The 19,384-nt window shown below is 51.1% G+C and overlaps 1 protein-coding gene across 2 annotated transcripts in view; it reads left to right on the plus strand.

The window, feature by feature from the left end:
- Positions 1 to 7,831: 7,831 nt before the first annotated feature.
- RAB11FIP4 (RAB11 family interacting protein 4) overlaps positions 7,832 to 19,384 on the plus strand; it is a 38,746-nt gene continuing 27,193 nt past the window's right edge. Inside the window, exon 1 of one of the 2 annotated variants that reach the window (XM_023739643.1) lies at positions 7,832 to 8,027. In XM_023739643.1, the coding sequence (XP_023595411.1) occupies positions 7,998 to 8,027 (30 nt within the window). In that variant the 5' untranslated portion in view covers positions 7,832 to 7,997. The remainder of the gene's footprint in view (positions 8,028 to 19,384) is intronic. The other variant, XM_023739644.1, reaches the window with a different exon arrangement.

The following is a 19,384-nucleotide window of genomic DNA, read 5'->3' on the forward strand; positions in this document are numbered from 1 at the left end:
CTATTTTTTTTCTGAGAGATGAGGAACGACTTCCCTGAGTCACCTCGGGGTCAAGACGCCTCTGGAACCCCAGGGTCCTACCTACTTGCTTATACCTGTTTCCCTGTCCTAAGCCACAGCTTAAGTCATGAGAGGTTGTATTTGTCCCTGGGAATTGAAAGCTGAGATTTAACAGGCAGGGCTGACACTTTCCAAGTGTGGAGTCAGGGGACCTCTAAAGAGAGAGGTGAGAAAAGACAAGTGTTTGTGTAACAGTCCTAACTGGCGGTGTGCAGGCTTTTCCACATGAAGGACAGTAGCCGATGATCCTGTGGATGGACAGAAATAATGTTCAGCACTGTGTGTGGACAGAACCAAGCCGTTCTAACGTTGACCAGGTTGGACCGATGTCACCAGTCCTAACCAATGACTGATGTCTATCTTGGAGAACAGTAGATGGAAAGTCAGAGACCTGGCTCTAATCTTGGCTCTGCCACTGACTGTGTACGTGTAAGGAGAGAAGCCATTTCTTGGTTTCCTTGTCTGGGAAATGAGTGACTATACTAGATCAGTGACTTTAAACATTTGAAAAACCACAGAACCCTTTCTTCACATGAAATCTCATGTGGAAGTCTACATAGAAAGCAGACAGGAATGGAGCTAATTTTTTCCTTGCCTGGAGCACCCCTCCCCTTTTGCAGGGTCTCCACAGAACCCTGAGGTTTCCAAGGAGCCCAGTTTAAGAACCATTGGACCTGCTGCTTCCTAACATTATTTGTGTCTCTAAAATTAGCTGTTCTCTCTTTGTTCAGTTGGCTAATGTTGGTTGGCATCAGCTGCTGCTGCTTCTTGTTGTTGGGTGCCGTCAAGTCAGTTCAAACTCATACTGACTGTCTTAGACTGGGTTCTCTAGAGAAGCCAAACGAGTGAAACATCTATATATAGAGAGAGAAAGCGAGATTTGTATCAATGAGATGGCTCACATGGTTGTAGACGCTAGAAAGTCCCAAATCCGTGGGTCAGGTTGGAGGCTTCTCCTGACTGCCCAAAATCAGCAGATCAGACAACGGGCCTCTGGCTCACAGGCTACAGATGCTGACAAATCCCAAGATCAGCAGGTAAGCTGCTAGCTCAAGTCCCAAGAACTGGAGGTCAGATGAACAGAAGCCTACTATAGGATCCAGAGTGAGCAAAAGCACGAGCCTTGCCAGAAGGTCCACCTATATTGGATGCAGGCCACACCCCCAGGAAAATCCCTTTCAACTGACTGGCTACTGATGACAGATCCCATAATGGAGATCAGATCTCATCAGGGAGATGATTACATCATTATACGACTGCCAAACTACATCATAACTGCCAAATCACTGAGAATCATGGCCCAGCCAAGCTGACATACAATCTTAATGATCTCAGCAACCCTATGTAAAATAGAACAAAACACTGCCTGGTCCTGTGCCATCCTCACAATCCTTGCTATGTTTGAGCCCATTGTTGCAGTCACTGTGTCAATCCATCTTGTTGAGGGTCTTCTTCTTTTTCACTGACCTGCTACTTTACAAAGCATGATATCCTTCTCCAGGGACTCGTCCCTCCTGATAACATGTCCAAAGTATGTGAGAATGCTAAGGAGCATTCTGACTGTACTTCTTCCAAGATAGATTTGTTCATTCTTCTGGCAGCCAATGGTATATTCAATATTCTTCACCAATACCATAATTTAAAGGTATCAACTCTTCTTTAGCCTTCCTTATTTGTTGTCCAGCTTTTGCATGCATATGAAGTGATTGAAAATACCATGGCTTGGGGCAGGCGCACCTTAGTCCTCAAAGTGACATCTTTGCTTTTTAACACTTTCAAGACATCTTTTGCAGCAGACTTTCCCAATGCAATGCATCATTTGATTTCTCGACTGCTGCTTCCATAGATTTTGGATTCAAGTAAAATGAAATCGGTCTTAGTCATCTAGTGCTGCTATAACAGAAATACCACAAGTGGAAGGCTTTTAACAAGACAAATTTATTCTCTCACAGTCTAGTAGGCCACAAGTCCAAATTCAAGGCATCAGCTCCAGGGAAAGGCTTTCTCTCTCTGTTGGCTCTGGAGCAAGGTCCGTGTCATCAATCTTCCCTTGGTCTGGGAGCTTCTCTGCACAGGAACCTCAGGTCCAAAGGATGCGCTCTGCTCCTGGCACTGCTTCCTTGGTGGTATAAGGTTCCCATGTGTCTCTGCTCACTTCTTTCTTTTATATCTCAAAAGAGACTGGCTTAAGACACTATCTAATCTTGTAGACCTCATCAGTCTAACTGCCATAAACCATCTTATTACATCATAGTTACAGAGTTTACAACACATAAGGAAATCGCATCACATTACAGAATGGTACACAATCATACAATACTGGGAATCATGACCCAGCCAGATTGATACACATATTTTTGGGGGGACATAATTCAATCCATGACAAAATCCTTGACAAATTCAATGTTTTTTCCATTTATCATGATGTTGTTTATTGGTCCAGTTGGAGGATTTTTGTTTTCTTTATGTTGAGGTGTAATCCATACTGAAGGCTGTAGTCTTTGATTTTCATCAATAAGTGCTTCAAGTCCTCTTTGCTTTCAGCAAGCAAGGTTGTGTCATCTGCATATCACAGGTTGTTAATGAGTCTTCTAATCCTGATGCAGAGTTCTTCTTCATATAGTCTGGCTTCTTGGGTTATTTGCTCAGCATACAGATTGAGTAGGTATGATGAAAGGATACAACCCTGACACACGTTTTCTGATGTTAAACCATGCAGTATCCCCTTGTTATGTTCAAATGACTGCCTCTTGGTCTATGTACAGGTTCCTCATGAACATTATTAAGTGTTCTTGAATTCCCATTCTTCACAATGTCATCATTTGTTATGATCCACAGTCGAATGCCTTTGCATAATCAATAAAACACAGGTAAACATATTTCTGGTATTCTCTGCTTTCAGCCAAGATCCATCACCAAGGCCGTATTTTCCAACTATCAATCCTTCTTTGTTTCTAACTTTCGCATTCCAATCACCAGTAATTATCAATGCATCTTGATTGCATGTTTGATCAATTTCAGACTGCAGAAGTTGGTAAAAGTCTTCAATTTCTTCATCTTTGGCATGAGTGGTTGGTGCATAAATTTGAATAATAGTCGTGTTAACTGGTCTTTCTCACAGGCATATGGATATTATCCTATCACTGACAGCGTTGTACTTCAGGACAGACCTCAAATGTTCTTTTTGACGATGAATGGGACACCATTCCTCTTCAATCTGTCATTCCTGCATAGTAGACCATATGATTGTCTGATTCCAAATGGCCAATACCAGTCCATTTTAGCTCATTAGTGCCTAGGATATCGATCTTTATGTGTTCCATTTCATTTTTTGACAACTTCCAATTTTCCTAGATTCATACTTCATACATCCCACATTCCAATTATTAATGGTTGTTTGCAGCCCTTTCTTCTCATTTTGAGTCATGCCACATCAGCATATAAAGGTCTCGAAAGCTTGACTCCATCCACATAATTAAAGTCAACTCTACTTTGAGGCGGCAATTCTTCCCCGTCATATTTTGGGTGCCTTCCAACCTGAGGGGCTTATCCTCCGGCACTATATCAGACAATGTTCTGCTGCTATTCATAAGGTTTTCACTGGCCAATTTCTTTTAGCAGTAGACTGCCACGTCCTTCTTCCTAGTCTGTCTTAGTCTGGAAGCTCTGCTGAAATCTGTCCAGCATGGGTGACCCTACTGGTATTTGAATACTGGTGGCATAGCTTCCAGCATCATAGCAACATGCAAGCCACCACAGTACGACAAACTGACAGATGAGTTGCTCAGCTAATGTTAACCCTGGGTAATGTTCAAAGGGGCTCCTTTTCCATTACAATTATAATGATATTATATATGTTTAGCCAGTGCTTCCATATGGCCCCAAACATGTAAAAAAGCATTGCCTCTTTACACCATATTTTGTTGAGCTAACTCCTATACGGTGATGGCAGGAGGAAAGTAGACACAGCCTTACCTATATCAACCAAATGACCATGTGTTTTCCAAATCTGTTTCTGGAGGAGGTAACTCCTGCTTGTTAACATGCTGTCTGTTTCTATTTGGCTTTGGCGTCCAACATCTTGGGAGTACCCACATATCAACAACGGCTGAATCAGTTTCATGACATGAAAAGAATACATCAGAGTGACTTGCTGTCTGAAAATTATTCTTGGATCCAGTCCCTGGGAGAGGGTTTCTGTATTTTAATGAGATCAATCTTTCTCCTGAAAAGGCAAATCAAACCCCTTAGGAGAGTCTAGGAGACTCGCTGTGCCAGGCAAACACTGATAAAGTCAGCTTCCTTCCACTCCCCATCCCCTGCCTATCTTACCCCCGTCAGTAATGCATCCCAGTCAAAGCATGAAGGAGACGGCTTGCACTGGCAGTCAGGAGCCTGAGTTTGAGTCCCCATGTCTGCTGACACTTCACTGTACTGTGTTCCCTTGGGCAAGTGCCTGGACCTCTCTGGGCCTCAATCTTCTCACCTATAAAATGGAGAGGAGTACATTAGATGCTAATCCAGAGAGCCTTCCTAGCTTAAACTGGTTTGATTTCATGACATCTAAAACATACCTATGCTAAGGGACCATGGAAACCAACTTAACCCCCTTGGCCTCCAACCTCGGAGGTGGGGCTGTGCCCAGGAAGCATAGCTATATTTCCCAATAACACTCTCCTAGTCTTAATTTAGGAGCCCTGATGGCACAACAGTTAAGTACTCACTGCTAACTAAAAGGTTGGTGGTTTGAACCCACCGAGCTGCTCTGTGGGAGAAAGACCTGGCAATCTGCTTCCTTAAAGATTACAGCCTAGAAAACCCTATAGGGCAGTTATACTCTGTCACATGGGGTTGCTATGAGCCGAAACTGACTTGATGGCACACAACAACAAAGTCTTCATTTGAATCAGAGACACCAAGCCCTCTGGAGCCCTAGCCTGTGCTAAAGCCTCCAGTCCCAACCCTCAGACATAGTCAGCCCCCCCCCACCCCAACTATCACTGCTTCCCTGGGCCCTACTGCAAACTGTCAGAGTCTCCCCTCAAAAGTCAGTGTCCTAAATGCTCCTACCAGGTGCTCACGTTCTAATCCTCACCTCGGTTCCTCCCAGCCTCTTGTCCATGATGGTAATGGATAATGACTACTGTTTATTTTTCCAGGAGCCCTGATGGCACAGTGGTTAAGAGCTTGGCTGCTAACCAAAAGGTCGGCAGTCAAATCCACCAGGCGCTCCCTGGAAACTCTTTGGGGCAGTTCTACTCTGTCCTATAGGGTCACTATGAGTTGGAATCAACTCGATGGCAAGCGGTTTAAGTATTTAACGTGTCCTGATTATTTTGACTTTCACAATAGCCCTAAAAGGCATACTATTATTATATCCAATTTACTGATGAGGAAACTGAGACACTGGGAATTTAACTAAGTTTGCCTGAGGTGATCCAGCTACATGGTGATGGAGCCAAGACTTGACCCTCAGTCCTACCGGTGAAGAGCCCATGCATGTAACCACGGATTCAGGTTGGGGCTCGTTAATGCTGCTGGTAATAACTCAGAGCTCCTGTTCATTGAGTGCCTGCAGCACAATAGGCATTGTACTAGGCACTTGTTTTATCATTTCATTTAAACCTCACAACTGAAAGAGGGAATGTTTAATTCCCATTTTATAGAGGTGGAGACTGAGGCTCAGAAACATTGAACAACTTCCTCATGGTACGTTTTAGAATTGGGCAGGCTTCAACGCAGTAGTGTCCAATGCTAGGATCTGTAACTTTCCTCTCTTGTCACTCTGCTTTGAAGAACGAATACCCGGAGATGCTTCCCACTCCACCCTGCTTGCGAAAAATAAAGAGGCACCTACCGGCACTGCTCCCCCTTTATAGAACTCTGAAAATGTTGAACAGGCTGCCCCTGCTGGGGGAAAGGAGGGTTTGGCAGGTCTTTATTTGTCTGCTGACCTTTGCTGGAAGAAAGCCAGGGCCCAAAGAAGCAACGATCACCTTGGTTTCTGTTTCTCTTCCCCAGTTCTGGACTGTCCTGTCATGTGGCCTGCTTTCTGGAGCCCAGCAGTCCTTAGGGGCAACATCGGACTTAGAAGGGAAGAGGAGAAACTGAGATAGAGTTCCTGGACTCAGCCACAACCATAAAACCTCATGGATGATCTCTGACCTGAGGTCTCAGAGGTCCGAGGAAGGCAGATAGAACAGGTCGAGAGTGCATGGGGTCATTCATTCACCACACCTTCGATGAGTGCCTACAATTAAGTGTACTCACTGTGCCAAGTATGTAACAACCTCTGAGGTAGGCTGTGCCATTCCCATTTCACAGATGAAGAAACTGAGTCTCAGAGATGTTAAATAACTTGTCCCAGGACACACAGCTGGAAAACAGGATTCAAACCCAGGTCGATCTGACTCCAAAGCACTGCTCCTGCGTGTAGGACTGTGAGAGTGGGCACGAAGGAGGGTGAGAAACAGTCTGCACCTTCTGCACACAGATCGCTGAACTGCAAGGAATAAGCAGAGAGGAGGGTCAGGGCAGTGGAGTTTTCACCTCACTCCCACTCCTCCAGTCTCCCCTCTCATGCAGCCCAGACCAGGATGTGTCGCCCAGCCCTGCCTTCCACAGCTAATGCTATTCCGTTTGGAAGGTGCCCAGCAGGCCTGGGAGCCCCGGTGGGCTGCTTTGCCTCAGAGACAGGCAAAGGTGGCTTCATGTTGGCCTGAGCTAGACAGCTAGGAAGATACGTCTGCTATCTTTGCCTTCCCTGAGCCCTCACTGGCCAGCAAAGGCAGCCGGGGTGCTTTGGTCCAGCACCATGGTACACGCACACACAGCTTCTCTGCCCCGTCTCTCTGGCTCTTCGCTCTCAACTTCCTTCTCCCTAGTATCCTACCTGCAAGTAAATTCCCAGCTACCCCTGTCTGTCGACCAGGGCCTGTCTCTGAGGCAAAGCAGCCCACTGCTTTACCCTCATCACATCATTTTAGTCTTCCTTTAATCGGGATCATGGAGAAGAGTTATGAAGAGGGCAACTTTTTCCCTAACTTAAATTATAATTACGAGGATTCAGCAGGAGGGGTCCTCCCGTTTCCGTTTCTTAGTTCTTTTTGTTGTCACTTGTTTTGTGATTCTGGACCGATTATAAGATAGTTTGACTTTACATGAAAAGACTGGAAAAGCTGTGAGTCGAAATCGGGATGAAAATCGGTTTAGGAGATTTCCATACTTGGGGGTTGGTGGTGTGGGTTGGCAGGTCTTAGTTCGGGTCCACAGATGTGAGGCAGGCAGCCCTCGGCGGAATTTCGCAGTGCAAGTGACAGCGTACAGTGAGAGTGGCTTGGCATTGGAGAGGACAGCGCTGACTGGCAGAAGAGTCAGCATGCAAACTCTGCCTCCCCAAATCCCAGGGACCTCACCGCACTAACCCAGGGGTAACTAAATTTGCCGCCGGCGCGGGCTCGAGCGGGCCTAGGCGAGCTCCACCTCCCGAGGCGCGCCGGGTAGCCCAAGCTCCGCCCCTCGGCCGCGTGGCCATTGGTCGGCACCGCCTCAGCACCTGTCCTCCCGCCCCTACCTTAGGTGGGCGGGGTTACCTGGGCCGCGCCTCCCCGTAGGCATGGGTTCCCAGGCAGCCGCTTCCTCCTCCTCCAGCCCCGCCCCCAGCACGAGGCCACGCCCCCTAGCGGAGCGCCTCGTGATGTCACCGCCGGTTTGATACAAAGAGCCCTTCGGCCCACGCGGGTCTCCCGGCAACGGGCGCGGGTGGGGGCGGGGCCGTAGCCTTCAACTGGGGCCGAACTGTGTAAGTCGTTGCGGCGCGCAGCCGGGATTGTTCACTGCGCTCGTTGGGCTGCCGGGTTTCTCTCTGCCCGCCTCTCTGACACGCGCCGACAGCTTCTCTGCTCTCTGCAGCGCCCCGACCTGCGGCCGGACGGGGGATGCGCAGCCCGCCAGCCCCTGGGAGCCAGGTAAGCTGCAGTCGAGGGGTTCCAGCTCGCAGGGCTACGTCGGCGCGCACTGGCCGAGTCCACGGCCCCGGGTCCGGGAAGTTACCGGAGTGCGGAACTTCATCCGCAACCGGGGCGCCCCCTCCCGCCCTGGGAGTGGAGACCTCTCGGCCCTGGCCTGGGAGGTCGGGTTACCTGAACCGGGCTCTCTCGGCCACCGAAGGGAAGCCGCTGCCGGTTCCGGGCCCTCTGCCTGGTCCCTGCCTGCGCTCAGGTGCCGACTGGGCAGGACTAGCCCCGGGGCGCGGGGAGGGATGATCTCTCTTTGGCGCAGTTTAAAAAAGTATTTTAGGGGTACCCAGCGGACTGGAAGGGGTTCGTTCACCCGGGACACCTCCCTTGGGGCCCGGCTCCTGGGCGAGTGTTGACGCGGCGCCCTGCCCTAGATTCGGCCGGGTCCCGAAAGAGACGTGCGCTGGCGAAGTTTTTCCGTAGCTCTTGGCGGCTGCACCGAGCCTGTTCCCCGGTTTCCCTCATCCCTCCGGGTGGCTTCGCTGGCCCCGAAGGGAGGGTAAGCGCAGTTCGGGGTTTGGGGACTGGGCCTGCCCCTTCCCAGCAGAGATGCGCCGAGGCCCGAGGTGTGCGCGGGTTCCCAGCCCTTTGCAGTCCGTGTCCCAGGAGCCGGCGGGTCCGCCCCGGTAGTAGTTGCTGTTGTCACAGCCATTTCTCTGCTGGCGACAAGCGTCTCAGAGGTCCTGGGGGAGGATCCGCTGGAAAACCAAGTCTGTGCCGTCGGGAACTCGGCTCCTACTCGGCCTCCAGCTCTATCCCTTGTGATCCCTAACCCCTCTGATACCAGCTCTTCCCCCAGTTCCTCTTCTTCCTGGGCCTGCTGTCCCACAGATGGCTGGAAACGACACACCACTTGGCCCTGAAGGCCATGTGAGTGTTGTGTGTTTGTTGACTGACTTATTTATAGGACACCTTCCCAAAGGAAGGTGAGGGGGCTGGGTTCCTGCCTCTCTACTCATCCTACACATCTTGTGTGACAACCCCCTGGGATGGTTTCTGGTGACCCACGAGAGTTCTGCCCTCCTCTCCGGTGGAAGGAGGTAGTGGTAGTCAGTTGGGCTCCTGGGGAGGGGATGGGGCTGGCATATCCCGTGGGGCACCCCCAGGTCTTTCCCCAGGTGAAATACTGTTACTGTGATTGCCAAGGAGCCTTGGTGGCACAGTCGATAAGTACTGGGCTGCTAACCAAAAGGTCTGCTGTTCAAATCCACCAGCCGCTCCTTGGAAACCCTATGGGGCAGTTCTACTCTGCCCTATAGGGTCGCTATGAGTTGGAATCAACTAGATGGCAGTGGTGGGTGATTTGCCTGGATGGGGCAAAGGGATCTAAAAGGGACAAGGACTACTTATTGTGTGCACAGGAAACCTCTGCCTAGGAACCTTTCTCTGTCTTTCTGTAACCATCTAACCCACCCTTGAGTACCTGAGAGCCACTGCATTGCCTGGGGTCTAGACACCCAGCACTAGCTTACCTGGTCACATACCTTATATTGCTCAGCCGACATTCACGGTATGCTGATTACATGCCCAGGGCATATTATGAACCGAGACCCCTCCCCGCCCTCAAGGTGTTTGCCCGGAGACTTTGAAAACTCTAATCTGGCCCTGCCCAACTCCCCGTGAGTCCTTGGGCAAGTTGCTTTGATCTGGGTTGTCTCTGAGTCCCCCTGACTTAATGGTGGGGTATGTGCAATCTCTGTGACCTGGAGGCTGAGGAAGTTAGTGCAGAACTCAGAATTTGAGCTAGATGGGGGAGTGGGGAAGGTGCACCAGCAGGCAGCCCAGCTCAGTGTCTGTAGAGGAGGGCTTTGGGATTTTCCCGACCCTGGCTTTGGTGGAGGGGGTGGGTGGATGACTAAGGCCTGCCTGAGAGATAAGCCTGGACTGTGGGGGGAGGGTGAGTAGCTAGTCCAGGTGAGCTGACTGGGAGGCATGACCTTTGCCTCAAGGAAGACTGTAGGAGGGACTGCCTGTAACCAGTCCTTGGAAAGGAGTTTTAGCTAAATGAGGGGGAAAAAGAAGAAATAAGGTAGCCCTCTAAGTCCTCTCCCTTGGGGACCCCCTGACTGAGAGGCTCTGGGCTACAGCTTGAGGGCCTTCTGGTGGATATGGACAGGTCCACACTCTGCCTCTCTCCTTCCGTCCTTCCAGACCTCTTGTGCCCCTTCCTAAAGCACAGTGGCCCCTGTATGGTCTCCCAGCCCCCTCCTCTCCAGGTAGGACCAGGGGTGCCCCTCAAACCCAAGGCTTTCTCCTTAGCTGTTCACCTGGGGCTCCTCACAGCCCACCCTCCTGCACCTTCCCTCCTTGCAAGGTAACTAAAAATCTCATTTCCTGGGATTGGCAGTCCCTCTTCTGGGGCCACCTCCACTGATTCTGCTCTGAGGAAGTTTCCGAATTTTACTTCACTCTCTGTATTCTACAGGGCAGTTCTACTCTAGTATAGGGTTGCTCTGAGTCGGAATTGACTCGACAGCAGTGGGTTTTGGTTTTGGTTTATGTATTTTAGGTGTGGGCGAGGGGGAGGAAGGCGTAGGAGCAGCTCCCAGTGAAATAGCCAGTGAGCGGTTTCCAGAAGGCAGGCATCAAAGACCTAGGGGAGGCATGACCTGGGCATGGGATGCCTGCCCTCTGGCCCTGTGCTCTGTCTCTTGGCCAGGGCTTATGTGTTTTGAAAAGGAGGCAGCTTTATCTGGTCCTCCTGCAGCCTGGCATTAGCACTGGGACGCAGTGCCCTGGCCGTGTCAGGCATGCAGGACTCTTGGAGTTGGGCTCCCTTTTCCTCTGGGTTAGCTCTGCCGACTCTTGAGTCAAGAGTAACTGGGTGTTGATGGCATCAAATCACTGGCCTCATGAACAAGGCTACACAGCCAATGTGCGGTCACTCAGGTCCTCCTACTGCCTGTTCTCACAGCTTGATTAATGTGTGTTGCTGTCCCACGGCCAGCTGGGCGGGGTGAGATGGGCGCATTGCCCTGGAGGCCTGCCTGTGTCCTACTGGATGTTGTGTGATATCTCCCGGACGTGGTATGGTGGCAGACTTCTCCAGTAGTTGGCATTCCAGGGCACAGACCCTTTACCCATTCCCACTTACCCAGCCCCAGCACAGGGCCCGGCACAGGGCAAATACTGGCTGAATTCATTCATCCAACAAATATTTGAGTGTCTTAATTTGTGCCAGTTCTGTGCTGGGCACTGAGATTACAGCAGTGAACACAACAGACAAAATCCTTGCCCTCCTGGAGCTCACGTAATAGCAAAGATGTAGAAAAATAAGTTCAACATATGCAGTAAGTGAGATGGAGGAGTCCCTGGGTGGTGCTGGGCTGCTGACAGAAAGGTTGGAGGTTCGAGTCTGCCCTGAGGGGCCTTGGAAGAAAGCCCTGGCCATCTACTTCTGAAAAATCAGCCTTTGGAAAACCCTATGGAGTGCAGTTCTACTCGGACACACATGGGGTCGCCATGAGTCAGTCACCTCGCCAGCAACTGGTTTTTAAGTGAGATGGGAAGAGAGTGATGGGGGTGAGCTGTTGTGTTTTTTAAGTAGGGTGGTCAGGGAAGTCCTCACTGAGAAGGTGACGGCTTGACAAAGGAGGTACAGGCAGTGAGAACAGCAACTGCAAAGGCCATGGGGTGGGAACATGGCTGGCATGTTGTGTCCATGGAACTGCAAGGGACCACTGTGATTGAAGAGGAGTAAGCCCAGGGGGCAGGGGGAAGAGCTCAGAGAGGTCACGAGAGCACCCGGTACTGCCAAGTGATGGCCAGGAGTCCCAGTAGGAGAATGGAAAGAGACTAGAAATCCCCAGGCACAGACATGCATTTCACTGCTCTGCCCTCTTCCAACCCTTCCTATGGAGGAAATTTCAGTGAAGGCATCCACATTGTGGAGGAGGGTGTCTGAGTGTAACCATTGCTACTGTGGGCTTCCCTGCCCTGAGCTCAGGTAAGGTCAGATAAGCCTGCCCACGGGAATATGGAAACAGTTCTTGCAGATGATGCTGTTTCCACCACACGGATCGGTAACAGCAAAAACCACTCTAGTGATGTGCACAGAGCTGTGTGTCTCTCAGCTGCAGAGCACGGGCTCAGGGCCTGTCTCCCTGTTCCCACAGGTCAGCTCCTACCAGGGGTGGAGGCAAGTCCAGCTCTCAGGACCCAGGAAGAGCTGGCTGCCATGCTTGTGCACCCTCTGGCTGCCCCCACCCCCCGGGCTCTGTTTCTTCATCTCTTTCCTAAACGTCATGGACTCCTTGATCTCTCTTAGCCCAGGGTGCGCCCTCTACCCATTGACAGCTGGCAGCACAGTTTTGTGCCCTGGTCTCTTAAGGACCCAAGGAAGGCACTCACACACCTGGGAAGTGGCTATGAGCTCAATCTCCATGCTGTGTGTGTGAGAGAGAGAGAGAGACAGGCAGGACGCCCAGACTGGGTCTCACCCACCCATCTCCCCTCCAGCTGAGGGTTAAGGGTGTCTTCTGTGTTCCTGGTGTTGCCCAGGCCTGCATCCCACTCGGGGAGCACCCTGAGCAGAGGGTGGGTGTCACTGGAGTGAGTTTGTGGCCACGTCTCCCGACCAGCACGTGCTCCCTCTGGAGGGTTTGCCGCATTGGGCCTGACACCAGTTCCCAGCAGTGTGATATGAGTCCTCACGCTGGGTGGCGGGCTGCAGAGAGTGAGCCTGAGGGCCTGGGGATGCTCTGAGCGGTGCCCACTCTTCACCAGAGCAGGCCCTTTGTCAGCTGTTTTCATTTGGAGTGGTCATTTTCTCATGCCAGGTGTCTGACTGCAGGTGACAGTCCTTACCTCCAAGTATTTGAGGCCTTATCATCACACCGTTAATTAAATGGAACTTGGTGGTAGCCAATCCACGTGGCTCCATTCATGGCTGAGTGGACTCAGGGTACCTGGCCAACCTCGCTCCCTCAGGGGGCTGTGAGGCTCCATTCGTAGGGTGCTGAGCCTGTCACAAGAGCACTCAGAACCTGCCTCACTGAGCACCCAGAGCCCAGTGATCATTTCCTGGCTTTTTCCCATGACCTGGGAACAGGGGAGGAGAGAGGGAGGAGGAAGTAGGCAGCCAGATTATGTTCATCCCCTAAAGGCTGCACAGAGGTTGGAAGAGGAGGTGGCGGTGTCCAGAGCTCTGGGGTCCGCGTGACCTCCTTCCCCAGATCTGTTCTGGCCGGCTGGAACTTGTGCCAATGTTTCTAACCCCACTTCTTGGCTTCCTTTAAGAAACAGGGAAGTTTTCCGCTCTTGGGCACGTTCTTAATTGATTCAGCCTGCTTCTTCATCTCCCCAGACAAGTGGGTTCTTTCCCATCAGTGTAAACATTATTCAGAGAACAAAGCTCTGGAAGTTCTTAATATCTGCGGCTGTACTCGTGGGAGCCTTTCTCTTTTAAGGGGCCAAAAAGAGGAAGCCCTAGACAGAACTGGGTTTGTGAGCGAGTGGGTGGGAACTCTCTCACCCTGAGTCATCTTCTGTCACCCCACCCTCCTGCACCGTGCAAGCCTAATACCATAACAAAGGCACCAGCTGTCCAAGTAGCCAATGCTATATGCCATGGACTTGGGGTCAGATAGGAGAGCTGAGGAGTCTGCTTTTTGCGCCAAACTTAAGTCGGAGCAGGTTTCTCCTTCCTACTCGCTGGCTTCCTGGGAGAAATGTCCACACCAAAACACAGGCTCTTTGGTCTCACATTCAGTCACCTAATACCTTTTTTTATTAATAGACTTTATTTTTCAGAGCATATTTTAGGTTTTCAGAGAAATTGTGTAATAGGTACAGAGAGTTCCCATCTACCCCTTCTCTCCGCTGCAAAGCTTCCCGTTAGCGGTTTGCATTCTTGTGACACATTTGTTACAACTGATGAACCAATATTGAAACATTATTAACTAAAGTCCATAGTTAAATTCAAATTCACTTTTTTTTTCCTTCTATTAGATGAGGTTTATTTGGGCAGAGGATTCACGCAGTGGATAGCACCGAACCTCGTGTGGAGAGGTACTCTCTAAGGTTCACTCCTTGCGTTGTACACCCCTGGCGGTTTTGACACATGAATAATGTCATGTGTCCACCATTCTGGTAGCGTATAGAACCAATGCCTATTTTTCTAAAGTAGAGAAAAGTTTTAGAGCCAGAAAACATCTGGGTCTAGATCCTGGCTCTGCTGCTTACTAGCTGCAGGACTTCCAAGCCTCAGTTTCTCCATCTGTAAAATGGGGTTGATAATAGTATATATCTCAAAGGGTGATGGGGAAGATAAAACGAGCCATGGTGATTTAAAATAACCTAGAGTAAGGCCTGACGCTTGTTTAGCTGCACTCCATGGATTGGTTAGGAAGCTAGACAGGCAGGGAGGTGTAGTCGCCAAGAGGTGGGCTGCCTGGGTCCAAATCCTGGCTCTGCCACTTGACAATTTGTGGCCTCTTAGGCAAATTATTTAACTTCTCTGTGCCTTAATTTCCTCATTTATAAAATGAAGATGATGCTAGCGCCTCCCTCTTGGGGTTGTTAGGAGTATTGACTGTGTAAATGTATGTAAAGCACTGAAAACAGTGTCTGCCATGTGAGTGAGGTGCTATTTTTATTTCCTGCAAGCTTCTAGGGGTTTGATTCTTGTGACCCATAACCTTAGCACCTGCCAGAATTTCTAGCAGGAGCACTGTCAGTACTAGAACAGGGAAGCGTCAGGGGGAAGACTCCATTACCTGAGGGCCTTTTCAGCAGAGGCAAATCTCCACTTCCTCCAGCTTCCGTGTTTTTAGGTAAACCACCTTGGCCTCTGCAGACGCTGGGGCCACTTGAGTGAAGTGACTGGCACCTTCGTGGCAATATGTGAATTAGATGCAAAGCCTGTTCCCATTCCGAGGTGACAGCCAGCTCCCCAGGCTCTGTGTGAGGCTGCATCTGGCCCTTCCTCCCACAGGCTGCCAGTTGGCCAAGGGGAGGGTGGGCCTTTCACCTCACCTCCGGCTGGCGGCCATGCCTGCCTCCATCCACCTGCCCCCAGCTCCAGCCAGCTTGGAGCAGTGCTGCCACTGCCAGCCCACGGTATCTGCCTCATTAGAACACTTCCCCTCTGGCGGGCTGCAGCCCCAGGAGATCTGCAGTGGGGCCAAACAGAGGTGTGCGCTGTGCTGCCACCCAGCCGCCCTGGGTGACTGCCCTTGGTTGGTTTCCAAGGAACAGGCAGGCATGCCCCTCCAGCTTAGCTGTTCAGAGGTCTGCAGCTACACTGAGGCTACACTGGCCAGGCCGGTGGTGGGCTGGTCAGGACAGCTCTGCCCAGCAACTTTATGTAACCTTGAATTGATAACACAGGCTCCTGGAGAAATCGGGTTCTTGTTGACCAGGCAGGTCTGGCCTGGAGAAATTGGGTTCTTGTTGACCAGGCAGGGCACATTTTTGTGTGATTATCTGTAAGATTGTATCACGTATTAGCAAAGAAGGCTCTTGCAGCAACAGGGGTGTGTGTGTGTGTGTGTGTGTGTGTGTGTGTGTGTGTGTGTGTTCATGTATATGCCTGTGTGGAGTTGATGTCTGCCCTTCAACGCACACACAGTCTAAGCAACTGGCTCAGTCCTCCCCACCCTCAACTTACACTCAGTCACAGATTCTAAGACACTTTTTTTTTCCTGCACATTTTAACATCTCAAATTGGCATGTGTTGTGCATTTGCTGGCACGTTGTAATTTCACTGACAGTGCCTTTTCTTCCTGGTGGTACTTAAAATAATGGTGCATCTTAAAATCAAAGGCATCTTTGATTTAATGAAACATGGGAACTAGGTAACCTCTGAGAACTTACATAATTTGACTCGTTTATTCAGGGAACAGGGTACAGCTACCTTGTAGTGTGGCTGTATTATATGAGGGGACAGTCGAATGTGGTTTGAGGGAACACGTGTGAACATTGGGCACATCTGGGCTCTGATTCTAGCTTTACAGCTCACCGGCTGTGTGGCCTTGGGAAGTAAGGTAACTCTCTGAGCCTCAGGCTCTTTCCCTGCCAGACATGGATTGTGGCTCCACGGTCATCAGGATTGTGTGAGGGGGCACCTTTCCTTCTCCTCCCCTTGCTGGGTGTCATCACAGGTCACGTTCCACTGGTGTTAAGGGAACAAGGGCAAAGAGGAGGTCGCTGGCCATCTAGGGTCGCAGAGGGAAACCAGTGTTACCAGAGCTTCTTGACTCACTTTATAATCCTTGAACATTGTCTTTCCTTCCCTCCTCCTCCTCCCGCTTTGCCAGAGTTTTCATTTTTACACGTGTTTCCTTTTAGCAATTTTCTTTGAAATCTCTATCCTCTCCCTTTCTGTAAAATCTTCTACATGTAGCCTCTTTGAAGCTCCCGGTGGCAGGAAGTGGGGGTAGGTTATGCCCCGTGGCTGGAATGGCATAAGCCTAGTGTGCCGTAGCCCTTGGAACTTTCAGCTCAAGTTTGCATTGTGGTGCCACCAGCCTTGCAGGCTCCTGTTCCCGTGGCCTGCAGGGCTCAGCGTGATGCTGTTCCTCAATCCGGAGTGTTGTCTGTGGAGTGCTGGGCACTGCTATTGCCAGGAGCATTTGGAATGTTCTGTGGACCCTCCTTAAAATCAGACTTGGTTCAAATCCCAGCCCTGCTAGCTGTGTGACCTTTTGCAAGTGGCTTAACCTCTCTGAGCCTCAGTTTTCTCATGTGAACAGTGGCTGATGCACAGAAACAACTGGAACACAATAGGTGCTTAACAGATGTGTTCTTTCCCATTTTTTTCCCCCAAATGTTTAGTACCACCTTGTGTTTTTAGCTAAATGCAAAGGGCTCAGGGAGCATCAGCTGACAGGCGGCTCCAAGTAAACGCCTGGGACAGACAGATGGAGGAATTCTAGGTGGGGAACAGTGCTATGAACAGATCTGTGTGAGCAGTTTGGAACGGGTATGCCTCATTCAGGATGGCTGAGTGCAGGAGGAGGGAACAGGATGGAAAAAGAGAAGGAAGAACTGGGGGATGAGGTAACCAGGTGGCCACCTATAGGGGTGAGGTTGAAGCTGCCCAGGGTGTGGCTGAAGCATAGCAGTGGGTTGGACGTAGGAGCAGTGCTGGGGGAAGAAGGGGCTGAGCTTGAGGCATGGGGAGACAGGCAGGGCTTCAAACCGGTTTGTTCTGGTTCAAACTCCTGCTGAGAATTCACATTTCCTCCCCCAGATATACTGAATCAGAATCTAGAGTTTAACAAGATCCCCAGGTGATTCTTATGTATAATGAATTTTGAGAACTACTGCTCTACTAGTGGTTCTCAGAACTGGTCCCTAACCAGCAGTATTAGCATTGCCTGGGAACTTGTTAGAAAGGCAAATTCTCTGCAGGAGTTTGAACCTGAACAAACTGGGTTCAAAGCCCTAGAGAACAGGCCACAGGGATGGCTAGCTGATGGTGGGCCACACTGAGCCAAGTCTCAGAAGCAATATGCTGGCTGGAGAGAGACAGTGGTGTTAAACCTTGTTTTTGTTACAGGCCTCCTCCCTGCCCTCCCCCTCTCTCCCGCTTGAGACCTGATGGAAGCCAGGAGCCCGACTTTTCCGTTTGGTGTCTGTGTCAGGGATTCACAGCACCCTCTTCAGTAGGGGTCTGAGGGGGGGTCTCTAGCACAAGCAGGTACCTCAGTCCCTTGCATGTACCATGGGGTGTAATGAACTATGCCGCAGGTGGGGTGAATCTTCGCTTATAAAGAACCTGTACCAGTTGGCTTCGGGGACCCCTCTGGGACCCCTGGAGGCAAGGCTGCCACACAATCCTGGCTGGGGACAGGAAGAACCAATGGGTTAGCCATGCCAAGGCTGGGATGGAAAGGTTTCCCACTGGGTAATTCTCTCCCTAAAATTGTGTAGGAGAGGTGGGGAGGGCGATAGTGAGGATGAGGCAGCCTGGGTGTAAATAACCCTATGTGGCCCTGGTCTTGTGGTGTGTGTGCTACCTTGCCCTGTGTCCCGGGACAGTTACGGGAGCAAAGAAAGGGTGCACTGGGGTGAGTGCATCCAGAGATGGAGGAGGGGCTCTAGGACTCGGCTCTGTGCTAGGGTGGAGGTGGCCTCCCAGATGCAGTGACCTGCTGTGTCACTCAGGGCAGGCATTCTCAGAGCAGTGACGAATTGTGCCAAGGCACAGGGGTCGGGGGTGGGAGTGAGGAGGGTGGTGGGGTGGGAGTTAAGTGGAACAGGAGCTTGGAGCATGTGGGGCAGGGGAGTGGCAGTATCGCGTCCTGAGGCCTGGAACTCCATCCAGCCTCTTAAGGGCTTTGTGTGCTGGTCTGAGGAGCCGGGACCCGGTTCTGGGGCAGTGGGGGGCTCACAGGCTCTTTGAGGGAGGTCCTAATGGACTGCCAGTAGCCTTGGACCCCACTGGGGTGCTTCCTGCCTGGCTTGCAGCTAGACCTAGTGCCTCACCTGTCCCCACTGGGACAGACCTGGAAGGGACCTGAGCTGGCCCAGCCTGCCCACGGCCCCACACTGAGCTCTGGCCAGCTGTGCTCTCGTGATGCCCAGTGTGTGCAGCAGCGCCTGGAACACACAGCCTGGGTAGCTGGGCCTGGCAAAGGCCACAGGACAAAGAAGGGCACCTGAACCGAGCCTGCTAGGAACACTGCTAGGGCTCTGGACTGATGGTGGTGCTAGAAGATGGGGCAGAGGAGGCCTATGAAAACAGGGCCCTGCAGGAGGCTGTGCGGATAGGGAGGAAGAGAGTCACCCAGTGTTGGCCTGCCTAGTCCCAGTCTGCCTGCTCCATAAGGCCAGGTCCAGTGGGTCTGTGGCTATTGGCTGTGGGCAGACGCTGGCACTCTGCGTGGTCTTGCAAGCACTGTGGCTAAGGGCTGGGGTGAGTAGCCTGCCCTGGCTTTAGAGTGCTGTCCCTTCGGGGGACTGCTGGTGGGCTGGGCCCAGGAGTGCTCTCCCTGAAGCTATAGCAGCCTCTCTCTGGGATCCTCCATCTCGCCTCTTTTGAGGGCACCCCACTGAAGGAATGCCACGTGCTAGACTCTGCAGAGGGGGAGAGCTGGCCTCAGTGACTGCTTTCCTGTCCCACACCTTCACTCTGAGCTTTTAGCTCCTCTTACCAGGATGATAAAATATGGAGCCCCCAAAGCAAGCCCCACAAACTCTCGACTGTGTAAGTAATTAAGCCTTTACTTCAAACAACCACATCTTTGAAAGCTATAATTTGTAGCCCAAAATAGCTACGTGTTCAAAGAGCCTCGGAAGTCCTTGATGTGTGTCCCTTTCAGCTGGCAGCCTGTTCTTTCTGCTTTTGACATCCGAGTTGC

The sequence above is a fragment of the Trichechus manatus genome, unplaced genomic scaffold (assembly GCF_000243295.1).
Source record: "Trichechus manatus latirostris isolate Lorelei unplaced genomic scaffold, TriManLat1.0 scaffold00138, whole genome shotgun sequence".
In the NCBI taxonomy this organism is placed as follows: domain Eukaryota; kingdom Metazoa; phylum Chordata; class Mammalia; order Sirenia; family Trichechidae; genus Trichechus; species Trichechus manatus.